The following is a 19,957-nucleotide window of genomic DNA, read 5'->3' as shown; positions in this document are numbered from 1 at the left end:
TTCTACAAATGGCTCAGATCCAGATCCAGCCCAAGGTGAGACCAGAGGACGGACTGCAGTGGCTCCAATCATGCTTTCCTTTCCTTTCACTCATGTGACATATTAAAAGTCTGGTTGTAACCAACGTCTGACACAGATATGCCTTATTACCAAGCCCTCCAGACGTCCTGCATTAAAAACCTTCTGGAGTGACGACGGTGGAACCACTCACTGTATTTAAGAACTGGACATGTCAACCATCATCTCCATGCCATGCTTAAAAATAATGATTTGAATAATAAATTGTTTTGTTTGAGATAAAAAAATGTCCTGTTCTTCTTGAGTCGTGTCTTTAAATAAGCTGTATTCCACATTTGGGGCTTCTCACAGTTCCCATCATAACATAAAAGTCTCCAAATGTACGTCCACAAGCGGTGAAACTCAGCTCATGCATTGTCCATGCATTTCTCTATCTATCAACGCTCCTCTTCTACTCTATGTTCGTCAGGTTATAGACATTTGTGTCCAAAAATTGTGTGCTATGGACATTAACCTGAAAGAACTGCACTCTTTTAGAAAATGCATTTTTAAGTGTGAAAAAGAATCACAAAATCGAATGAAACTAGGTGGTTAGGTGATCTATATAATGATCTATATAATCAGTTTCTCCGTGTGCAGCGACAGTTGTCAGTGTCTATGACAACGGTCGGTAACCTGCGGCTCTAGAGCCGCATGCGGCTCTTTAGCACCGTCCTAGTGGCTCCTGGAGCTTTTTCAAAAGTGTTTGACCTTTTTTTTTTCCCTTTTTTTTCTTCTTTTTTTCCTTTTTTTTCTCTTTTTCTTTTTTAATCTCAACATTTCGACTTTTTTCTCGAAATTTTGACTTTTTTCTCGACATTTCGACTTTTTTCTCGAGATTTTACTTCAACATTAATCTTGACATTTCAACTTTTTTCTCAACATTTCGACTTTTTTCTCGAAAATTTTGACTTTTTTCTCAACATTTCGACTTTTTCCTCGTCATTTCGACTTTTTTCTCGAGATTTTAATTCAACATTAATCTCGACATTTCAAATGTTTTTCTCGACATTTCGACTTTTTTCTCAACGTTTCAACTTTTTTCTCGACATTTCAACTTTTTTCTTGACATTTCGCCTTTCGCCATTTGCCTTCATTCTAAGGCTTATACATACAAAGCTTTTCATTTTTTGCGGCTCCAGACATATTTGTTTTTTTGTGTTTTTGGTCCAATACGGCTCTTTCAACATTTTGGGTTGCCGACCCCTGGTCTATGATGAATATCATCCTGGTAAAGCAACAAACTGTATTATTATACGTGCAGAAGAGCAATATTTACTTTAGATACCTGATGTGGTATTTTGTGGCGGGTCTGGTAACTTTGAAGGAAATGCATGTCTTTGAACAGCTCTTATTAAATATACCAGTGTTATTAACGCACAGATGGGTGACGGTTGGTACTCTGATGTCGTGTCTCGTCTCAAAGACGCTGCTGCCATGACGGCATGTCCACATGCAGACGCAGGGAGGAGCACCATAGTACCTGCAGACCAACTCAGTTTTATCTCATAAAGAGCTCACGTGTAAATTCTAGCAGAGTGCTGAAGAGGACCCGAGTTCCTGTGACCTTTAGGAAGATTTTCGACTGCATCAGAGCTGAAAAACTTTGAAAGTTTTTAACAATTGTGTAACAATCAGAAGGACAGATATTCACAAGGAGTTCGTGTGACGCTCAGGAGGAAACTCCACGTGGCACTGCAATGGAAAGGACGATCAGATGAAGAATAACAGCGGAAACAACATGATGATGAAGCTCTGCAGAAACACTGGACAACAAAACACACCGACACTGATACCACAGATGTGCAGGAGGATGTTCAGCACCCGGATGGTGAGGTTTAGGCTAAAGGTTCATACTGAGATTAAAAACTAAAAAGATATCAATGTTCAAGCCCACACAAGAGATGCCAGACACAGACACCAGACACTGAGAGCTGAACATCTCCTGCATCTCCACGCAGAACACATCGACACAGGGGACAGATGTGTAAACAAGAACACAGGTGTTAGTAGAACACACTGCAAAAATTCAAAATCTTAACAAGAATATTTGTCTTATTTCTAGTTAAAATGTCTCATTTTTAGTCAAAAAATCTCATTACACTTAAAACAAGACTCATCACCGGAAAAATAACTTATTTGACAATTTTCACCTGATTCAAGTACCGTATTTTCTGGACTATAAGCCGCACCTGCATACAAGCCGCACCCTCTCTATTTAAAAAAAAAAAAAGATCTGCAAGCCGCAGATATTTATGTTGTTAGATTAGATATTTACTACATGTACAGAAGGATTTTGAACTGTAAATGATCTACATGTTTGTACCTAAATAGATCCTTTCCTAACAGTGTCTTTTAACACGGCAGCAACTTTGCTGATTAAAACGGGACAGAACCAAGAGAAAATAACCGGTATTTATTTATCTATTTATCTGCTTGAAATCTGCTTCTACCTACTTCTATCTGCTAAAGAAGAAGTAGCGTATTCTTTGCATTTATTTTGTCTTAGTTTTGATTCTAATTCCGGTTAGAGCGCCCCGAGCGGTGGAAGAAAAATCCACAGAATAGCTGCACCTTTGTATAAGCTGCATGGTTGAAAACCTATGAAAAAAGTAGCGGCTTATAGTCCAGAAAATACGGTAGATTTTCACTTAAAATAAGTAGAAAAATCTGCCAGTGGAACAAGATTTTTTTGCTTGTAATGAGAAGATAAATCTTGTTCCACTGGCAGATTTTTCTACTTATTTCAAGTGAAAATTTACTTGAAACAGGTGAAAACTGTCAAATAACAAGTCATTTTTCTGGTAATGACTCTTGTTTTAAGTGTAATGAGATTTTTTGACTAAAAATGAGACATTTTAACTAGAAATAAGACAAATATTCCTGGTAAGATTTGGAGTTTTTGCAGTGCACAGGTGTGGAAAGAGTGCCGATGTGTACGAAAGAACACAGGTGTGTAAACAAAGAAAACAGGTGTGTAAACACAGAAAACAGGTGCGGCTGGTTCAAACACGGGAGAGAAAATGTTTGTGGAACACAAAACCTTAAAACAAGTAACACTGGATGATCATGATTAGTCACAAAGTGAGGAAGAACAACAGAAATGAACAACAAATGATTTTGTTCTTACATGAAGAAGTGATTCATGCTTCTGTCTTCCTTTCTCTTCTTCATCACTTTTCTGTCTGGTCCATGCACCTCCTCCTCCATCTCCTCAGAACATTGTGGTGCTGCTGTAGCTGAGCCAGCACTCAGAAACACAAAGCACCGTTCTCACTCCTCCCCTTCAACTTCACTGCCGTCTCCTGCTTCCATTTCCTGTTCCTGTCTCCCTCCAGGGCGGGGGGACTCTGACGTCACCTGTCAGTATTTGAAAGGCTTCTGGGTTGTGGGAGGATGCACCTCAGAAGATCAGATACCATCATTGAGAAAAGGAGAGGAAGAAGACCAGAACAGGATGCACATTTGACCATGAAAAAAAAACAACAGTTAAATGACATTCTTCTGTCATTTCTCAGTTTTTCACACAAAAAACAGAAGATTTTCTGAGGAAGCGTGGGTTGGGACAGGCAGAAAAACGTAGATACCTGAGTAATGAATGGTGGAATAGAGAGGGACACAACTAAATGCTTCAGAAGATCAAAAGCATAAAAAAAAAATGTTAAAAAACGTCTTGGACTTTGAGTTGCTCCTCAACAATGCAGCTTCCTACAACAAACCAACTTCTGTTGAAGATGTTTTGATTAAAAACCATCCAGCTCCAGTAGGTTGAACTCCTTTGGACTTTAAAACACAATGTAACAGCACACCAGATCAGGGGTCAGAGGTTGGGGGTCAGAAACAACTTGGATGAGATGGGAGTTGTCAGTAATGTCAGGTTTGAGCTGCTGTGACGGTCCAGACGGGGCTGAGGTTGCTGGAAGACGGATGGCTCTCTGACTGCAGCGTGTTCTCCACCTTACTCTCAAATGAGAAATGAGCTGTCCTGATAGTGGGCCTTTAATGGTTGCTGTTTCCATGGTAACTACGGTTAAATCCATCTTGGTGGAGTTAAGTGAAGATGATGAGCAAGATGAGTATGGAGGACTGAGTTCTGTTGGGATTAGCTCCTCCTTTGGTTTGAGGTCAAGAACTTCAGCTTGGAGATGAGTTTACACATGGAAAGGTCACATGATCGGGGTAGACGAAGATGATGGAAACCATGTACAGGTGGGGAAGACAGGGATGGAGGAAATTCTGGATTGTTTTGTTCATTTCTTTGCATTAGTGCACAGTTCTTACTTCTTTTTGCATAAATCTGACAAAAGCAGAGTTTTCAGAAGAGTTCTCTGTGAAAGAGAAGCCAAACACAGAAAAGGCTACAGGAGTCTCTGTTATCATAAATATCTCAGGATCTATAAGAAAGCAGCGACAGAGGTCCTACCAGAAACAGCACCCACGCCCCATCCTGAAAAAATAAACTCTCCCCCCCGCCCCCCGTTACAGTACAGGCATGTCTGCTCAGTAGCATCGTAGCGTTAGCATGCACGTCAGCTGTCCCACCTCTTCTGCATTCAAAGAGATGAACTTTTTTTTGTCCTGCATGCTTTAGTGAGTGCACATGTGTGCATGTGAACACACACTCATGCACTCTCTTAGTCATCTAGAGGATCTAAAACATTCATGAAGCTTGAGACAGAAAATATCAAACCTCTTCACATTATCGGTCCGAAGAGAGACCTTATTGCTCGCAGTGGAAACCATGCACATTCTTAAACAAACTTTACATATGTACACCGTCATGAAGAGGGAAACTGCAGGGGATTCTGGGAACACTGACAGGTAATGGACATGGAGCGGTGAGAAGGCCAATCCTGGACATGATCCTAGCCTGACTTCCAGGTGAGGCAGGAAGACTCGCCGGGCCCAAAAGGCTCCCATGAGGTTTAAAATGCAGCTTCAGAGGAAATTATTTCACTTTTTTGCTGAAAGCAAGTTGAAGTTAACCAGGATTTGATATGACTGCAAAGTGAGGCGATGTATAAGAGAAACGGGTGCAGCAAAGTCAGGTGAAACACATACTGACGTCCAGCAGGTGTCAGTGATGCGTAAAGTTGCTGCTCTCCTGTTACAGTCATGGTTGAAGGAACGATTACAGATGCTTTAGTGCTCAGACCAGACGTGGAGTTGTTCACTCTCAGCAAGAAAGTGTTGTAGTCATCGTGTCTCACCTGGATCTTTCCTGATTCAGACAAAAAAATCGATCAGGACGGAGATTCCTCGAGTCTCTTCAGGATAGTTCATGAACTTTCTCCACAATTCTGAGAAAGTTATCTCTCTATAATAAGCCAAACAAACAGAAAAACTTGATCTGAGAGCAAAACTATAAACCCGGGTGTATTTAAAGTAGATTCAAGTTGTAAGTTTAGGCTTGATTTTCTGGGAGGGTCCAGAGAGGTAAGACGTTTCCCTGCCGGGCTCGGGCCGGTTCCCGCCTGAACGTTAGGATGTGCTGGTACGCATTATGGCTGGGTAATCTCCGCGTTCTGCTGGTAGAATCCTCGCAAACCTGTCCACATCTGAGCTGTCTGTCTTGGATTTCTCCCCATGAAGATCTTCTGTATCTGACACGGATGATAATAGTGAGTAAAGATTGTCGATGGATAAGGAAGACGACTTTTTGGGTTCTGATTCACCAAACACCTCACCGCGGCTTTTTCACGTAGTAAAGGTTTAACTGTTTTATTAACTGTGGTCTGGTAGCTTTTACTATCTAAAAGGTTTGACTCACGTGTTTGGATCTGAAACTGATCTGAGGTGGTGTAGAAAGGCAGGGAAGTTGACCTTTTTGAGATTTCACAAACCGGATTGTACACCGCAAAAACTCAAAATCTTATAGGAATATTTGTCTTATTTCTAGTTAAAATGTCTAATTTTTAGTCATTACCAGAAAAATAACTTGTTATTTGACAATTTTCACCTGTTTCAAGTAAATTTTCACTTGAAATAAGTAGAAAAATCTGCCAGTGGGACAAGATTTATCTTCTGGCAAGCAAAAAAATCTTGTTCCACTGGCAGATTTTTCTACTTATTTTAAGTGAAAATCTACTTGAAACAGGTGAAAGTTGTTTTTTTTACTAAAAATTAGACATTTTAACTAGAAATAAGACAAATATTCTTGCTAAGATTTTGAGTTTTTGCAGTGTATATAGTCATTACTATCTAAGAGATAATTTAATCCATGCTGGAGCAGATTATATTTGTGTTTTTTTTTATTAGGACCTGGTCTGAGGTGGTTTCAATGCTCTAAAAACTGCCTTTTAGTCTTTAGTGCCAATCAGAAGCGAAATTCAGTGATTGGAGAGGGCTGGAATCTTCCCACCCAATCAGAACTTGGAGATTGAAATCAATCCCCTTGTGTCTGGATGGGCTGAGCCCCCCAGGACGGAGTCTGATTGGAGCAGCAGCCGGCCGACATCTGCAACGCCGTGTGGTTCGTGGATAAAGAGACGACGTCTGCAGGTTTGTTTCTGCCACACTTCAGTCTGATGCAGCAGGTTTGAACATTGATGGTGTTTGTAATCGCGTTTCACGTCTTAGACGTTGCAATCAGTCCAACTGGCCAACAGAAAAACGTCTTTGGACTTCCAGGCCCGGCCCAGAAAACTCAGCCCAAGACGTTTGTATTTACACACGAAAAATGTTCGAATAGATTTAAAAACAAAAAGTTCTGGATTAACAAAACAAAAATGTAGTTTACTTCGATAAAACATTATTTAACTGCCGTTTGTTCAGTTTTGCTCTCAGTTTTTTTGTTGTTGTTAGAAATCTTTTCTGTTCGATTTCAAAATAAAGACACAAAATAAGTCCATAAAATAATCCGATTGTTCACAGGAGCCGTCAGTCCCCCAGACGTCAGACATGTGACACGGCAGTCATGTGACTCCGGTCTGAACCCAGACGGCACGCCGGGTTGTGAGGTGAAACCAGAGGAACAGAGGGAACAGAAGAACACTCAGGAAAAAGAAAGGTGGAATCCCAAACGCTCTCTCTTTAACAGTTTCTGACAAGAGTGAAGACGAGTGACGCTTTTCCCGCTGAGACGTGTGTGCAGGTGAATACGCGGCCGCAGCTTCATCCGTCCTCACTTCCTGTCCTGCTCTTCCTCTACCACGGACTGTCGCTCCAGTAGCCGTTCATGGCGCCCCCTGCTGGACCGCCGCCGCCGAGAACAAAGACAAGATGGCAGACAGGGAGGGAGGGGGGGGAGGGGTGACAACAGGGACAGAAGGAGAAGAGAAGCCAAAGAGGGAGAGAACTAAAACTTCTGGCTGCTCAGAGTCAGTGGAGCTGCTGCACAGGTGGAGGTGGAGGTGGAGCTGAGGCACAGGCGGAGGTGGTTAGGGAGATGCTGCACGGGTGGAGGTGGTGGAGGAGATGCTGCACGGGTGGAGGTGGTGGAGGAGATGCTGCACAGGTGCAGGTGGTGGAGGTGGTGGAGGAGATGCTGCACAGGTGCAGGTGGTGGAAAAGATGCTGCACAGGTGGAGGTGGTGGAGAAGATGCTGCACAGGTGGAGGTGCTGGAGGAGATGCTGCACAGGTGGAGGTGGTGGAGGAGATGCTGCACTGGTGGAGGTGGTGGAAAAGGTGGTAATAGAAGTGAATGGGATGGTGAAGGGTGGAGGTGTTGGTGGATCTGAGGAACAACTGTCTCCATCATAACAGTGGTGACGTGGCACGTGAGGTGTGATGGTGCTGATGGAGGTGGAGTTGGGATGCTCAGCTCAGTCTGGTGGAGCTCAGGTGAGGGTGAGGGGGTTCTGTCACACTGAACATCAGTGGCTGCTGCTGCTCAGGTCTGAGGAAGGACCTGACGGCAGGTTAAACGTTGGTCCTGGCCCCGTCAGAGCGGGAGAACCTCCTCACCCTCAGCCGCAGCAGAGCTGCAGACTGTGGAGACGTTACCTGAGAAGACCTCAACTGAAAACTGATCATTGAATGAAATACGAACAGTGAACAAGGACTCCTGAAGAGGTCACTGACTGTCTCTGATGATGTCATTAGCTCTTCTTCACACTGAGGTGGATACAAACGTGCTGCGTTCATGCTCTTCTCCTCTGGTAAATAGGAGTTTTGGATGGAAATATGGTTTAGATTTGAACGAGCTCCAGACGTCCTTCATCCTCAATCTGCAGGCCGGGAGCTAATATCTTTTTTTAAGTTCGTTATTGGGGAGAACCTTTAGGATTGTTGAACCTGACCTCTGCTGACCTCCATCTCAGATTTTCCGGGTTTTTCAAGCCATTATGCTGCAGCCAGATGTGCAGGTGACACGCCTGCATCTACCTAACTGAAGGTTTACAATAAACTGAATATGACTCAAACGTCTGCAGGAAATGTTGCTTTTTTTTATGCAGCTTGGACGGTTTGTGTGCAGGGTTGGTGAGCTTTGGTGTGGATATGCATGCAGGAGTTCATTCTGAGACCTCTTCCTCTAAAACGTCTCTTCTTCAGAGCTGCTCTTTAATATCGGGGGGGGCGGGGGGAAGCAGAGAAGCTACAAAACTACGTGTCTGGGATTCTGGTTCTACGCTCTGTCTCTGCTAGGCGAGGCGTGGCAGCGGGGTTTCAGTTTGCTAAAAGCAGCTCATCTCAGTTTTAAATGTGGCTCCTTGTTTTTCATGAAATGAAAGATGAAGACAGACTGAACAGATGTGATGATGTCAGTCAAGCCTTCTGCGGGAAGCGTTTCAGGTTTGTCTGCAGTGGGTCTTGGTTACAGGATGGAGGGGATGGGGGAGTGGCAGCGCCGCAGGCCGGGCGGCTCGAAGGGCTCGAAAGTGGAATTGGTGATGGGGGTGAGGCGCAGCGGCCCCCCCGTCATCCCCGAGATGTTATTGAGGCTGCGAGACTTCTCATAACCTGTGGCTGCAGGACATGCAGGGTCAGAGGTAAGAGGTTAGAGTAAGGGAAGGGGCAACAATCACAGCCAGAACCAGCAGGACCGCGGGTTTCATGATGACATGAATGTTTAAATGCAGACACAGAAAATCCGGTTATTTTCAGTGGTGTTTATGTTATGACAGCATCAGATTCAGCAGATACGGACCATTCATTTCAGTCACAAGCATTTGGAAATGAAAGAAATTGTAAAGAAAAAGAGGGTAAATAATTCCAAACAAAGCCGGCCCAAACCAGTAAAATATTCCAGTTCAAAGAAGGAAGGTGGAAAAAGACAGACAGACGGATGGATGGAGGGACAAACACAGACAGAGACAGGACAAAACAGGACTGTGGGTTATGAACATACGCTTCCATGTAGTCCCTGAATCAGCCTGGGCGCTCTGCAGCGCCGCTACCGGCAGGAGCTCTGCGTTGAGCCTGCACGCTTTCATTTAAGTAGAACCTCTGCTCAGGAAAAGCTGGGGCAATGAACTTTAATCTCTTTGCAGATGGTATGAACCCAAGAAATGTTGTTTTTCCTTTCAGCGTCCCATAATTTGTCCATTTACACCATTTTTTTCATATCTCAGGCCTGCAACACCTTCTAAAAACAGACAATTTAGTTCTAGTAAAGAAAAAAAAAGGAGAAATTGTGAGATTAATCAAAGTTTTGACCTAGTTGTCCTTATGAAACTATTAGAATCAGGTTTATTAGGTCAGCTTAGAAAACTGCCTGTTAGTCCTCATGCTTATCACATGTTAACAGACGACAGGGCAGCACTTCCTGAGTTTTGTCGGGGGGGTCGGCTGTCCGACAACTGTCCCATTGTCAGTTGGACCATCTGTTCAAAACCCCCAACAGAGTTCCTGTTTTTAGTTGACCCCTTGACCCTTTGTGTTTTTTAAGGATGTCTATTTGTTTCTGCATACCACAGATTAGTTGCTCTTTAACTGAAATGTCACATGTGTGTCTTTTACCCCCAACGTCTCTTCACTGTCTATTTAACTGCTGACTATCCAAATATGGTCATTCCTGTCCCCGTTTGATCAAATAAAAACGCCCTGCAGAAGCAGCATGTTGGGAGAAGAGCTTAGGAGTACTCTGTGAGGGCCTGTGGGTCCTGCACTCCTCTGCTCTCCACTTCTGCAGAAGGCCTTAAAAGATCATTCTACAGTCTCTGTGTCTTTCCTAAGTTGAAATGAATTTATGTTATGTTGATTTAGGGACCTAACAGAAATAGTCACTCTGTGGGACTGTCTCGGACCTGGGCCTGGTTTTGGAACGTCTCCTGAGGACGGGAAGGAGCCTGAACTTTTGCTTGGAAGAAAAAGGCCCAACTGGGTGGGTGGGGGGACCAGGCAGTCGCTACGGACCATAGGTGGTAATAAATCAGATTGGTGTTGGCTTGGACTCCATCAGGGCATTATGGCTGTCCTTTCTCCCCTACTAGACTGCAATCATGTATTCTGCATATTTTAAATTTTTGTACAATCTTTTGCTGTATTTTACATAGGTAACAAAAACCTCTGAACCATTTTTGAAAAGAATGTGTTGCAGGTCTGATATGTAGAAATTCGTTCATGTGAACGAATGAAGCCGATAGAAAAATACATGAAATATCTGGGTTATACTACCTGCAAAAAAACAAAACAAACAAAAAAGTAATCAAGGAAATGGAAGAATGACTTTTGTTTTAAATGAGCATTTTTCCATATAGCCCCAACTCTTTCTGAATGGCTGTCCATCCAATCACATCCACAATTCCTGAAAGGACCCGAGCGCTACGACATCTTGTTCAGGTGACTGAAACATCTGGAGGTAAAGTCGAGGTGTTTCAGCCTCTTGACGAGTAACGGAGGAGGCTGAGAGACACGTCTTCCCTGAGGGGAACATTCATGAAGAACTACTGAGCACTGATGGTGATCGACAGTATTTCAAAATGACTGCAGTCCTCTATGAAGAGACCGTCTGTCCCGACAGGGACATTATACTGTACAGATGGGAAGGACCAGCACCTCTGGTGGACAGAAAGAGTAGTCACAGCACTATTTTTAAATGAAGGTTGCAAAAGTGTGGGTGGGAACATGGGTGAAAAACTTTCTACACCACTGCCAACACCAATACGTGAATGACATTTTTACTGATAAGGATTAAATTAATTCAAATCTGTTTCCTTGCACAGGAAGTTATATTATTGATTTAAAAGTCCCATATTCTGCAGTATGAATTCCTGGCCATATTGATCAGTCACTATAATAGTCATATTACTTTGATGGTGACGGGGCGGGGCTGAGGTTCATCTGTGATTGGAGTCGAGAGGACAGGACCAATTAGCCGTGTACCTCTTAAAATCACAGCTAGACAGGCGGAAGACTGCCTACGTGACAGTTTAGGACTATTTTAAAAACTTGGAAAGTCAGGAAAAGCAGAACATGAAACCTTTAATGACGTTAAAGCAGAGAAGCAGAACGACTGAGCGAATGAAAGTTCTGAACAAAATCAAAATCATATTCACAGCAGCTGCTAGATTTTCCTAACTGCTCTTTCTACTTGAAATTATATAAAATTATGAATGACATGGAGTTTTTTGATTCTCAGTGGTATCAAAGTGTTATTATCGGTATAAATAAAAGTTGCATAAATAAAAAGTATTCATATCTAGCCATTCCGTTCACTGTAATGTCCCTGTCACCTGCTGGTAATCAGGTAATCCAACCTCTGCTGCAGCATCATGCAGCAGCCAAACCAGCCAAAACCCAAACAGGCGGGACCTGAAACCTGCCAATTTTTTAAACATATGCAAGCAGTCTGAGACAGCAGTGCTCTGAAACATACTGGAACAAAGTAAAAGGGTTCCAGCTCAAAGATGTACTTCAACAGATCTGTCAGCACTCACAAAAACACATGAAACATGTGAAACGCCAGTTTGTTCGACAAATCATACAATAAGATTAAATTAAAAGCATTGTCAGTTCTAATCGTAACAAATTTCCCTCTGTTTTTTAATATCATCTATTTTCTGCCTCATACTTTCTTTATTGATTTCTCTCTCATCCTCTTCAGTCTTTGCAGCATTTGGTTCAACCATGGCTTGACTGATTCTTCAGGCACGATATATTTGGTGATTTATTCAGATCACCAAATATTCTTTTAACCTTCATCAAAGTCTGTTTCTAAACACAAATTAGATAAAAATAATAGAGACAAAATAAAAAGTTCTAGATTAGGACATAATGGCAAGAAACCTCTGATGTAGTGCCTCTTGCATTTCCTGAGAGTGATTTTATCGTATTGTAGTGCATCATTTAAATTATCATCCAAAAGAGGCCAAGAGGAACAGAGAAGAAAGTGATGTTGGTGTGACAGACGACAGATTGCTGAGACAGCAATATTATGCATCACATGACTAAGAAGGACTATATTTCTTTAAAGTTCAAATGTAGACATACGGAGGAAAAAAAATTATGTCAACCCTCTGGACTTAAGTGGTTTTCTGCATTAATGTTTAAGTTTTTCGGGTTCCTATACCAGGATCGGAAATACTCACCAACTCTTGCTCCTTCTCCCAGCATTTTTATAGCAATGCAGAAAGCTGCAACTGTATGAGCGGGAAGGGTTCTGACTGGTTCGCCATCAACAGAGTCTGACAGCAATGCATGGCTGCCCCTGACCTCCTCAACTGCATCATCCATTACCTCAAGACAAGCTGTGTGAGATGGTACCCAATGTGTCATTTGACAACTACCATCTTGTCAACCTGGAATATGCAGACGATACCACCCTCTTCTCCTCCACCATCAACCAGCTCAGGACACACTGACTGCTTATGAAGAGGAGGCCATGAAGCTAGACCTGAGAGTCAGTTGTCAGTAGGGGTGTAACGATACACTAATCTCACGATACGGTACGATACACGATATTGAGGTCACGATAACGATACGATACGATATTATAGCAGTATTTTTTAACAACCTTGATAGAGGAATATATGACTGGAAAAAATGGTCTTTTATTTGAAAGACACATAATACAAAACAATGCTGTGCGTTTGCCCTATTGTTACAGTTTGTAATGCTTTATAACTGTTTAAGTTTTAAAGAGAAAGCCAGGCCAACCATTTTCCACAAACTGAACTAAAAGTAAATGTCAGGTTTGCATTATGATCTTCAGTTTCATACAAGTACAAATATTTAGCCACAAACTGAATAGTTTCTCTCATGTATGATTTGACTTTTTTCTTTTCCAGAAATGTAACAACTAAAATTAAATAAATAAATACAAGTAAATAAATACATACAATTTTACATCATAAAAAAGATTGATTCATGCTCACCTTATAAGTGTAAGAGGAGATTTATTTTTGTTAAGAAGGTTATTTTGGTAATTCAGGGTTGATTATTTTATAAATATATTCTTTATATTCTGTAAATCAGGGACTATAATTACACTAGTCAGTATATCAGTTGTTAGTATGTTTTAGATTGGGCGGAGTGATACAGCACTAGGTGCTGTGTTGATGATCTGAAATCCTACGCTGTTGAGCGGACATTGAAGTACACGCAAACTCACGCAGAAGTTGTCCCGTGTTTATCATACTCATGACCCGAAAAAGGTTTAATTTAATAAGGTAAGGCTTAACTCTACACCATACTTAAATAAATAAAGGTTCAGAGCTCAAAACGGGACCGCAAAACGGGACTACTTTCTCCTGAGCGGAGTAAGATTTTGGTCCGCGCGGTCGCGGTCCCGGTTGGATGCGCGTTTCTAGTCAACACAATAGATGAATATTAATAACACAATATCGCGATACACGTTGTCACCTCCACGACACGTTTCGTGACGTTTTTGTATCGCGAAATTTCGTGGCACGATATATTGTTACACCCCTAGTTGTCAGTTACAATGCATTGGTTCAATCATCCTCTACACCTGGGAGACTTGAGTTCTCTGATAAACCTTGGCCTTGACCTGTTTGACAAAAGGGTGCTGAAGACACCGGAGATGTTATGTAGTACCACCACATGTCCAACGCACCCAACAGCCACCAGACTCTTTGTCGTGACTCAGACTCCATCAAAACATTGCTAGTCAACTGAAGTTTGACAAATGGCACCTTTCTGATCCACACCACTGCTGTGAAAATGTTTAGTAGACTGATGACACAAACTAGGCACTATATATGGAGCCAAAAAGGACAAGATTACCAACATCAAGACTTTAGGCTAAAAATGAAGCATGGTGAAGGGATTATCATGATCTGGACTTGTTTAGAAAACTTTTCATCATGGAGAAAATATGAGTTCCCATGTTTCCCAGAACCTCCCCCAGGATAATGTCAGGGTGTCTGTTCACCAGCTGAAGCTCAGGAAAAATTGGGTATTACGGTGGAAGTATAAGTCTAAACATGGAAATAAACCCAACATAGAATGACTTCAGAAAAAGATTGATCTCCATAGAGCCGTTCACACCAGACGTTCTACAAATAAGTCTTAGTTGAAGCTGTTTTGGAAAAAGGGTGTTGGGTCACAGTCCTATGTGAACATGGGAAGCCTTAATTTCAACTTTAAGGCCCAGCTCTGAGGCTTCAATTATTTTTAAGCCTCAGCCCTTGATTTCTTACAGCTGACCACATGGTTTGAAACAAAGGAATCTCCATAATGACTCAAAGCCCCAGCAGGATTTGCATTTGCGGCCCTTCGGTGATACGGAATAACACCCTCATTGGGCATGGATGGAGGGCCATAGTCGATTTATTGCAGCCGGGGCCCGGCTATAAAGCGCAGGCTCCCTTCTCTCTTCACTCTCTTTTCCTCCTCTCTTGCTCCCAAGATCTCTTCTACCTCGGACTTGTCCACAGTCCTATGGAGTTCTCCATGAGCTATGAAGAAGGCCACAGCTCCTATTTTAGCATGAAGAGCTACTAGCTATGGGCTGGTCTTGTCCATTATCGGGCCTGAAGAAGCGTCTGGTTGCCTTGAAATGGCAACCATAGTCAGCAGTGCTGCAACGCGTGACCCGCAAACGTTCTGAGCCCTTTGGACCGACCTGGAGCGTAACTACCCAGCTGTTCACCAAGGAACGTTGACCGGCCAGACCAAACCACCTTTTTCTTCAACTACAAAGAGCCACGTAAGAGGCTGTTTTGTGTCTTGGCAGAAAAACATATTTAACCTATTCACCCCTAGGGATTTTGGAGGTGAATTTCGCCTGAACAGGCCTATCCAAATTAAATCAACAATATCTCCGCACATTATATGGACAATATGCTTAATCTTGGTCTCAACGGATAGCTAAGACCTCCCAGCATACATTTCCAGTGAAAAAATGTGAATGTTCACATGCCTGAGCAAACTGTGATAAACCAAAGAAAAAAAAAGAGATTTTTATTTTCGTCTAATTTTTTTTAGTTTGCACAGTGGAAAACACCATGGTAGCAATGCATATAATTATAAAGACACCACTGCCTGCATTCAGAAACTCCTTGACTACAACTGTACCAAGTTATGAGAATAGATTAAAGGACATAGATTTTATCAAGGTTTTAGTGTGGATAGTACCAGGCGGATTCTCTATTTGGCACTTGGATACTTATGCTGTGCCAAATGTGTTTTTTACCCTTTTTTGAAGGGAATGAGGCTATAAAATACTTTGATGATTTAATAACACATGATTTCGTAAATGTAAAATCTCAATCCAAAAATCACTGTGCTCTGTGCGGGTCTCTCGGTGCGTCTCTCTCTATGCGCTGTGCAACTGTGCGTCACTGATCCAAGATGGCTGCCGCGCTCCGAAGTTTACGTTCAACGGTAGAGGCCTGATTGATGAAGTCTCGTTCAAGTGTCATATTTCGTTTGAAAGCTCACGACATGTAGAACAATGTCAACAAAGTTTACGTAAATTCCCAAAAGTCACGAGAACTCAACAAAATGGCGTTCTGTTGCGTTTTGTTGAGGGTGTTGCTCGTGTTGGGGGCACCATCATTGTTGCATATGTATTTTTAAGTTGTTATAAATCAAATACTTTGTTGACAAAACGTACTTGGAGTTTTTACATATTGGCTTTAGGGATCCTTGTTTGAGAAACAATTGAAAGAAAATACCCTGACAGCACTTGAGTAACTTTTTCCACACATGAACTGGTGCATACAGCTGCTGGACCAGGTACCGGATCCGTCGGGGGGAAGGGGTTTTAATTCATTTAACTAGCTTAACTTGGCGTTGTGAGCCGGACCGCTGATCCCGTCACAACTGGGTTTATTTATATTAGTTTATTTATATTAGCTTAAGTGTATTTGTGTAATTTATTGTTTGTCTATTGCTGCATCCATATTGCTGTATCTTGATGAAATGTTCTTCTACAACAGAAACCCCCCGGCACACACACACACACACACACACACACACACACACACACATACTCCGCCATTTTGAATCACACACACACACACACACACACACACACACACACACACACACACACACACACACACACACACACACACACACACACACACACACACACACACACACACACACACTCCGCCATTTTGAATCACACACACACACACACACACACACACACACACACACACACACACACACACACACACACACACACACACACACACACACACACACACACACACACACACACACGTATATAATCGGATGTTTGTGTTAATGTTGTTTATGTGTAGTTTAGCCATCAGAATGTATCCAAAGTGTTGTTTAACTATCTTTTAACACTTGTGTAAATACATTCTGATTCATTTGAATAAGAGAAGTTGTTTGTGTTAAGTTATACACATTTGTCACAGCTGCTGTTTGCAAAGGTCTGTGCTCAGACTCCTTCCTTCACTGTTATTCTGTAATGCCCCCCCTGGGCAACAGGCTGGTACGTAGGAAATAACGGTTACCTTGAGATTGATTTTGCTGTTCAGTTATTATTTTCCTGATAAGTCAGGTGGTGCCCTGTTGATTGATTCATTTTGATAAGTCATCTTCTTTATTAATTATTATTAATTATTGAAAGACAATCATTAATAACTCTTTAATCACTGAACCAGCACCTCCTTTGTGGCACAACAAAGGATAGTCTTAATCTCCTGCACATTGAGGAGCACTGATCCAGAGCTACTGGAAGATCTTGTTTCTGCTGCTAAGGAGCTTTAACCAGCTGGTATCCCAGAGGAGAAACTTCTCAAGAACTGTCAATGTTTAAAAAGAATAAATACATAAATTATAACACTTATGGTGTTATCAGCTTAAAGACATTGTGTTTATTTGTTATTGTGACTTTGATAAAGATCTGCCCAAATTAATTTGACGTTTACTACAAAATGTCCTGTTATGGGAACATTGTTTTTTCTGTTGTTCTGCTGGGCGATTTTAATCTCACGTGGCTGATGACACTGTTACTTAGAAGGGCGCAATTGGGAGGAATGGTCTCTCCAATCTGAACCTGAGTTGTTTCCTTTTGTTGGTCATGATTTGTTAATCATAAACACATAGTTCAGTCATAGGTTTGTCCATAAGTGCATTGGCACCACGGTACCCTGGACCATAGCTTGATGATCAATTTTATGACTATCACTAGGTCTGTGGTTGTATGTTCTGGATACTCAGTGGAAGAGAGGAGCTGAGCTGTCAAGTGGCCAATACCCGATGATGAATTGGATCAGAAGGCAGAGAAGGATACTGGACAGACCAGGCAAGCCCAAACGTGTAGTAAGGGTTTGCTGGGAACGCCTGGCAGAGGAACCAATTCGAGTGATCTTCAACTTCAATCTCCAACAGAACTTCAACCACATATTGGGGGACATAGGGGACACTGACTCTGAATGGACCTTATTCCATGCTTCTATTGTGGCCACAAAGTTGCCGGTGCCTGTCACAGCAGCAACCCCCCCCCCCACCCCCCCCCCCCCCCCCCCTCTGGTCATCCCGCTACTCCTTCCACATGACTGTTGTGTGCTGCTGACGCCCCCCCCCCCCCTCTGGTCATCCCGCTGCTGCTTCCACATGACTGTTGTGTGCTGCTGACGCCCCCCCCCCCCACTCTGGTCATCCCGCTGCTGCTTCCACCTGCCTGCTGTGTGCTGTCGACGTCCCTGACTCCCCCAGTCTGGCCTTCGGCAGGAGGGTCCCCCCTTATGAGCCTGGTCCTGCTCAAGGTTTCTTCCCTCCTAAAGGGGAGTTTTTCCTTGCCACTGTTTGGCTTAAGGTTTTTCTCCCACTAAGGGAGTTTTTACCTGCCATTGTTTATATAATAATTGCTCGGGGGTTTATGTTTATGTTTATGTTTATGTTCATGTTCATGTTCATGTTCTGGATCTCTGGAAAGCGTCTAGAGACAACATCTGTTGTATTAGACGCTATATAAATAAAATTGAATTGAATTGAATTGAATTGAATTGAACCCTTGAACCGGGTGGGGGATTTCCCAGTTGAGGGAAGCTTACAAGCTGAACCAAGGCTTCTTCAGGGTTTGGTTACCCTGTCAGACTCTGGAGACAGCTGACAGGTGCAGGCTATGCAGATTGTGGCCTTGGCTGTCACTGAAGAAAAAACTCAGTTGTGGAAAGAGTTCAAAGGCAATGGAAAGCAACTTTTGATTGGCCCCAAAAAATTCTGGCAAACTGTCTGGTGCAAAAGCAAAAGCTTCACCAACACTAGCCCCCTTACCATTGGCAAATACCCCACATTTATCAATCAAATCTAGTGTGTCGTCTGTACGGTGGCGCAGCTAGTAGTACAGCCCACTCCCAGCGAGGTCCTGGGTTCAATTCTCACGGGGTGTTAAGTTCCCCCATGACTTCAGCACGCCTTGTGTGGAGTTTGCATGTTCTCACAAAAACATCAGTTTTGGACTTTACACTGCCCCCTCTGGCCAGGCAGGGCGCCAGATGGGATAGGGGGGATCTGGTTGGAATAACGTGATCATTCCATGTGTTAGAGAAGCACCTTCACCCCCCCCCAAAAAAGAATCTTCTCAATCTCAGAAACAAGGAAGCTGTATCTGCGTACACTGGAAAGGGCTCTCCCATTTCTGGGGCTGATGTTACAGAGGTAGATAAATAGCTCTAGAGTGGCAGGGCTCCCAGAGTGGACAAGGTCTGCCTTGTGTTCCCTAAGACGCTGGCTGTCTTGGCCAACACATCTCTGCAACATTGCAAAGACATCTGGGGCAGTGGCTCTGGATTGGCAAACCGGAATGTGTTCAAAATACAGGGGAATCCCACTCCTCAACCTCCCTGGTAAGCTTGTTGCAGTCATGGAATACTTGACCAGCTTTACACCCTTGCTGGAGTGCTAGAGCAGCATGGTAGTTTGCCAAACATGTGCTTTGTGACTTGGAGAAGACATCTGACCGTGTTCCTTGAGGTATCCTTTGGGGGTTGCTACGCAAGTACAGGGTACTGGAGACATAAGTAAGATTAGTTTCCAGTGAGAGTTGTCACAGCTGCTCTTTGCCACCGGTTCTGTTCATTACTTTCACAGACAGAATTTATAGGTGCAGCCAAGGAGCAAGGGGGTCTGATTTGGTGACCTCAGGATCGTGTCTCTGCTTTTTGAGGTTGATGTGGTCCTCTTGGCTTCATTAGGTCGTGATCTTCAGCTCTCACTGGAGCGGTTCACAACCAAGTCTGAAGAAGCAGGGATGACAATACACCTCTAAATTCGAGGAGACCATTTTCAGTCGGAAATGGCCTTCTCAGGGTCTGAGCCAGGGAGTTTAAGTATCTTGGGGTCTTATTTACAAGTGACAGGAGAAAGGAACAGAAGATCAACGTGGATTGTGGCAACATCTGCAGTAATACTGGCTTTAGAACGGTTTGTTGTGATGACTAAAGCCAAAAAGCAAAACTTTCTGTTTACTGGCCGATCTGCATTTGCATTCTCACCAATGATCAGAAATTGTGGGTAGTCACTGAAAAAATAAGATCATGGATACAGTCAGCTAAAATGAGTTTCCT

General features: G+C 42.9%; 1 protein-coding gene across 4 annotated transcripts in view; it reads right to left on the bottom strand.

The window, feature by feature from the left end:
- The window catches only part of LOC133421863 (potassium voltage-gated channel subfamily C member 1-like), a 102,419-nt gene that overhangs the window by 2,468 nt on the left and 79,994 nt on the right, over positions 1–19,957 (bottom strand). Inside the window, exon 5 of one of the 4 annotated variants that reach the window (XM_061711650.1) lies at positions 6,223–7,247. The exons of 1 other annotated variant lie outside the window; for it this stretch is intronic. In XM_061711650.1, the coding sequence (XP_061567634.1) occupies positions 7,204–7,247 (44 nt within the window). In that variant the 3' untranslated portion in view covers positions 6,223–7,203. Of the gene's footprint in view, positions 1–6,222; positions 7,248–8,666; positions 8,967–19,957 lie in introns of those variants that run through there. 2 more of the 4 variants (XM_061711651.1, XM_061711649.1) reach the window with 2 other exon arrangements.

This window comes from Cololabis saira, chromosome 21 (genome assembly GCF_033807715.1).
Source record: "Cololabis saira isolate AMF1-May2022 chromosome 21, fColSai1.1, whole genome shotgun sequence".
Taxonomy (NCBI): Eukaryota; Metazoa; Chordata; class Actinopteri; order Beloniformes; family Belonidae; genus Cololabis; species Cololabis saira.
The sequence above is the reverse complement of the archived record's forward strand: the minus strand, read 5'-3'. Positions and strand labels throughout refer to the sequence as shown.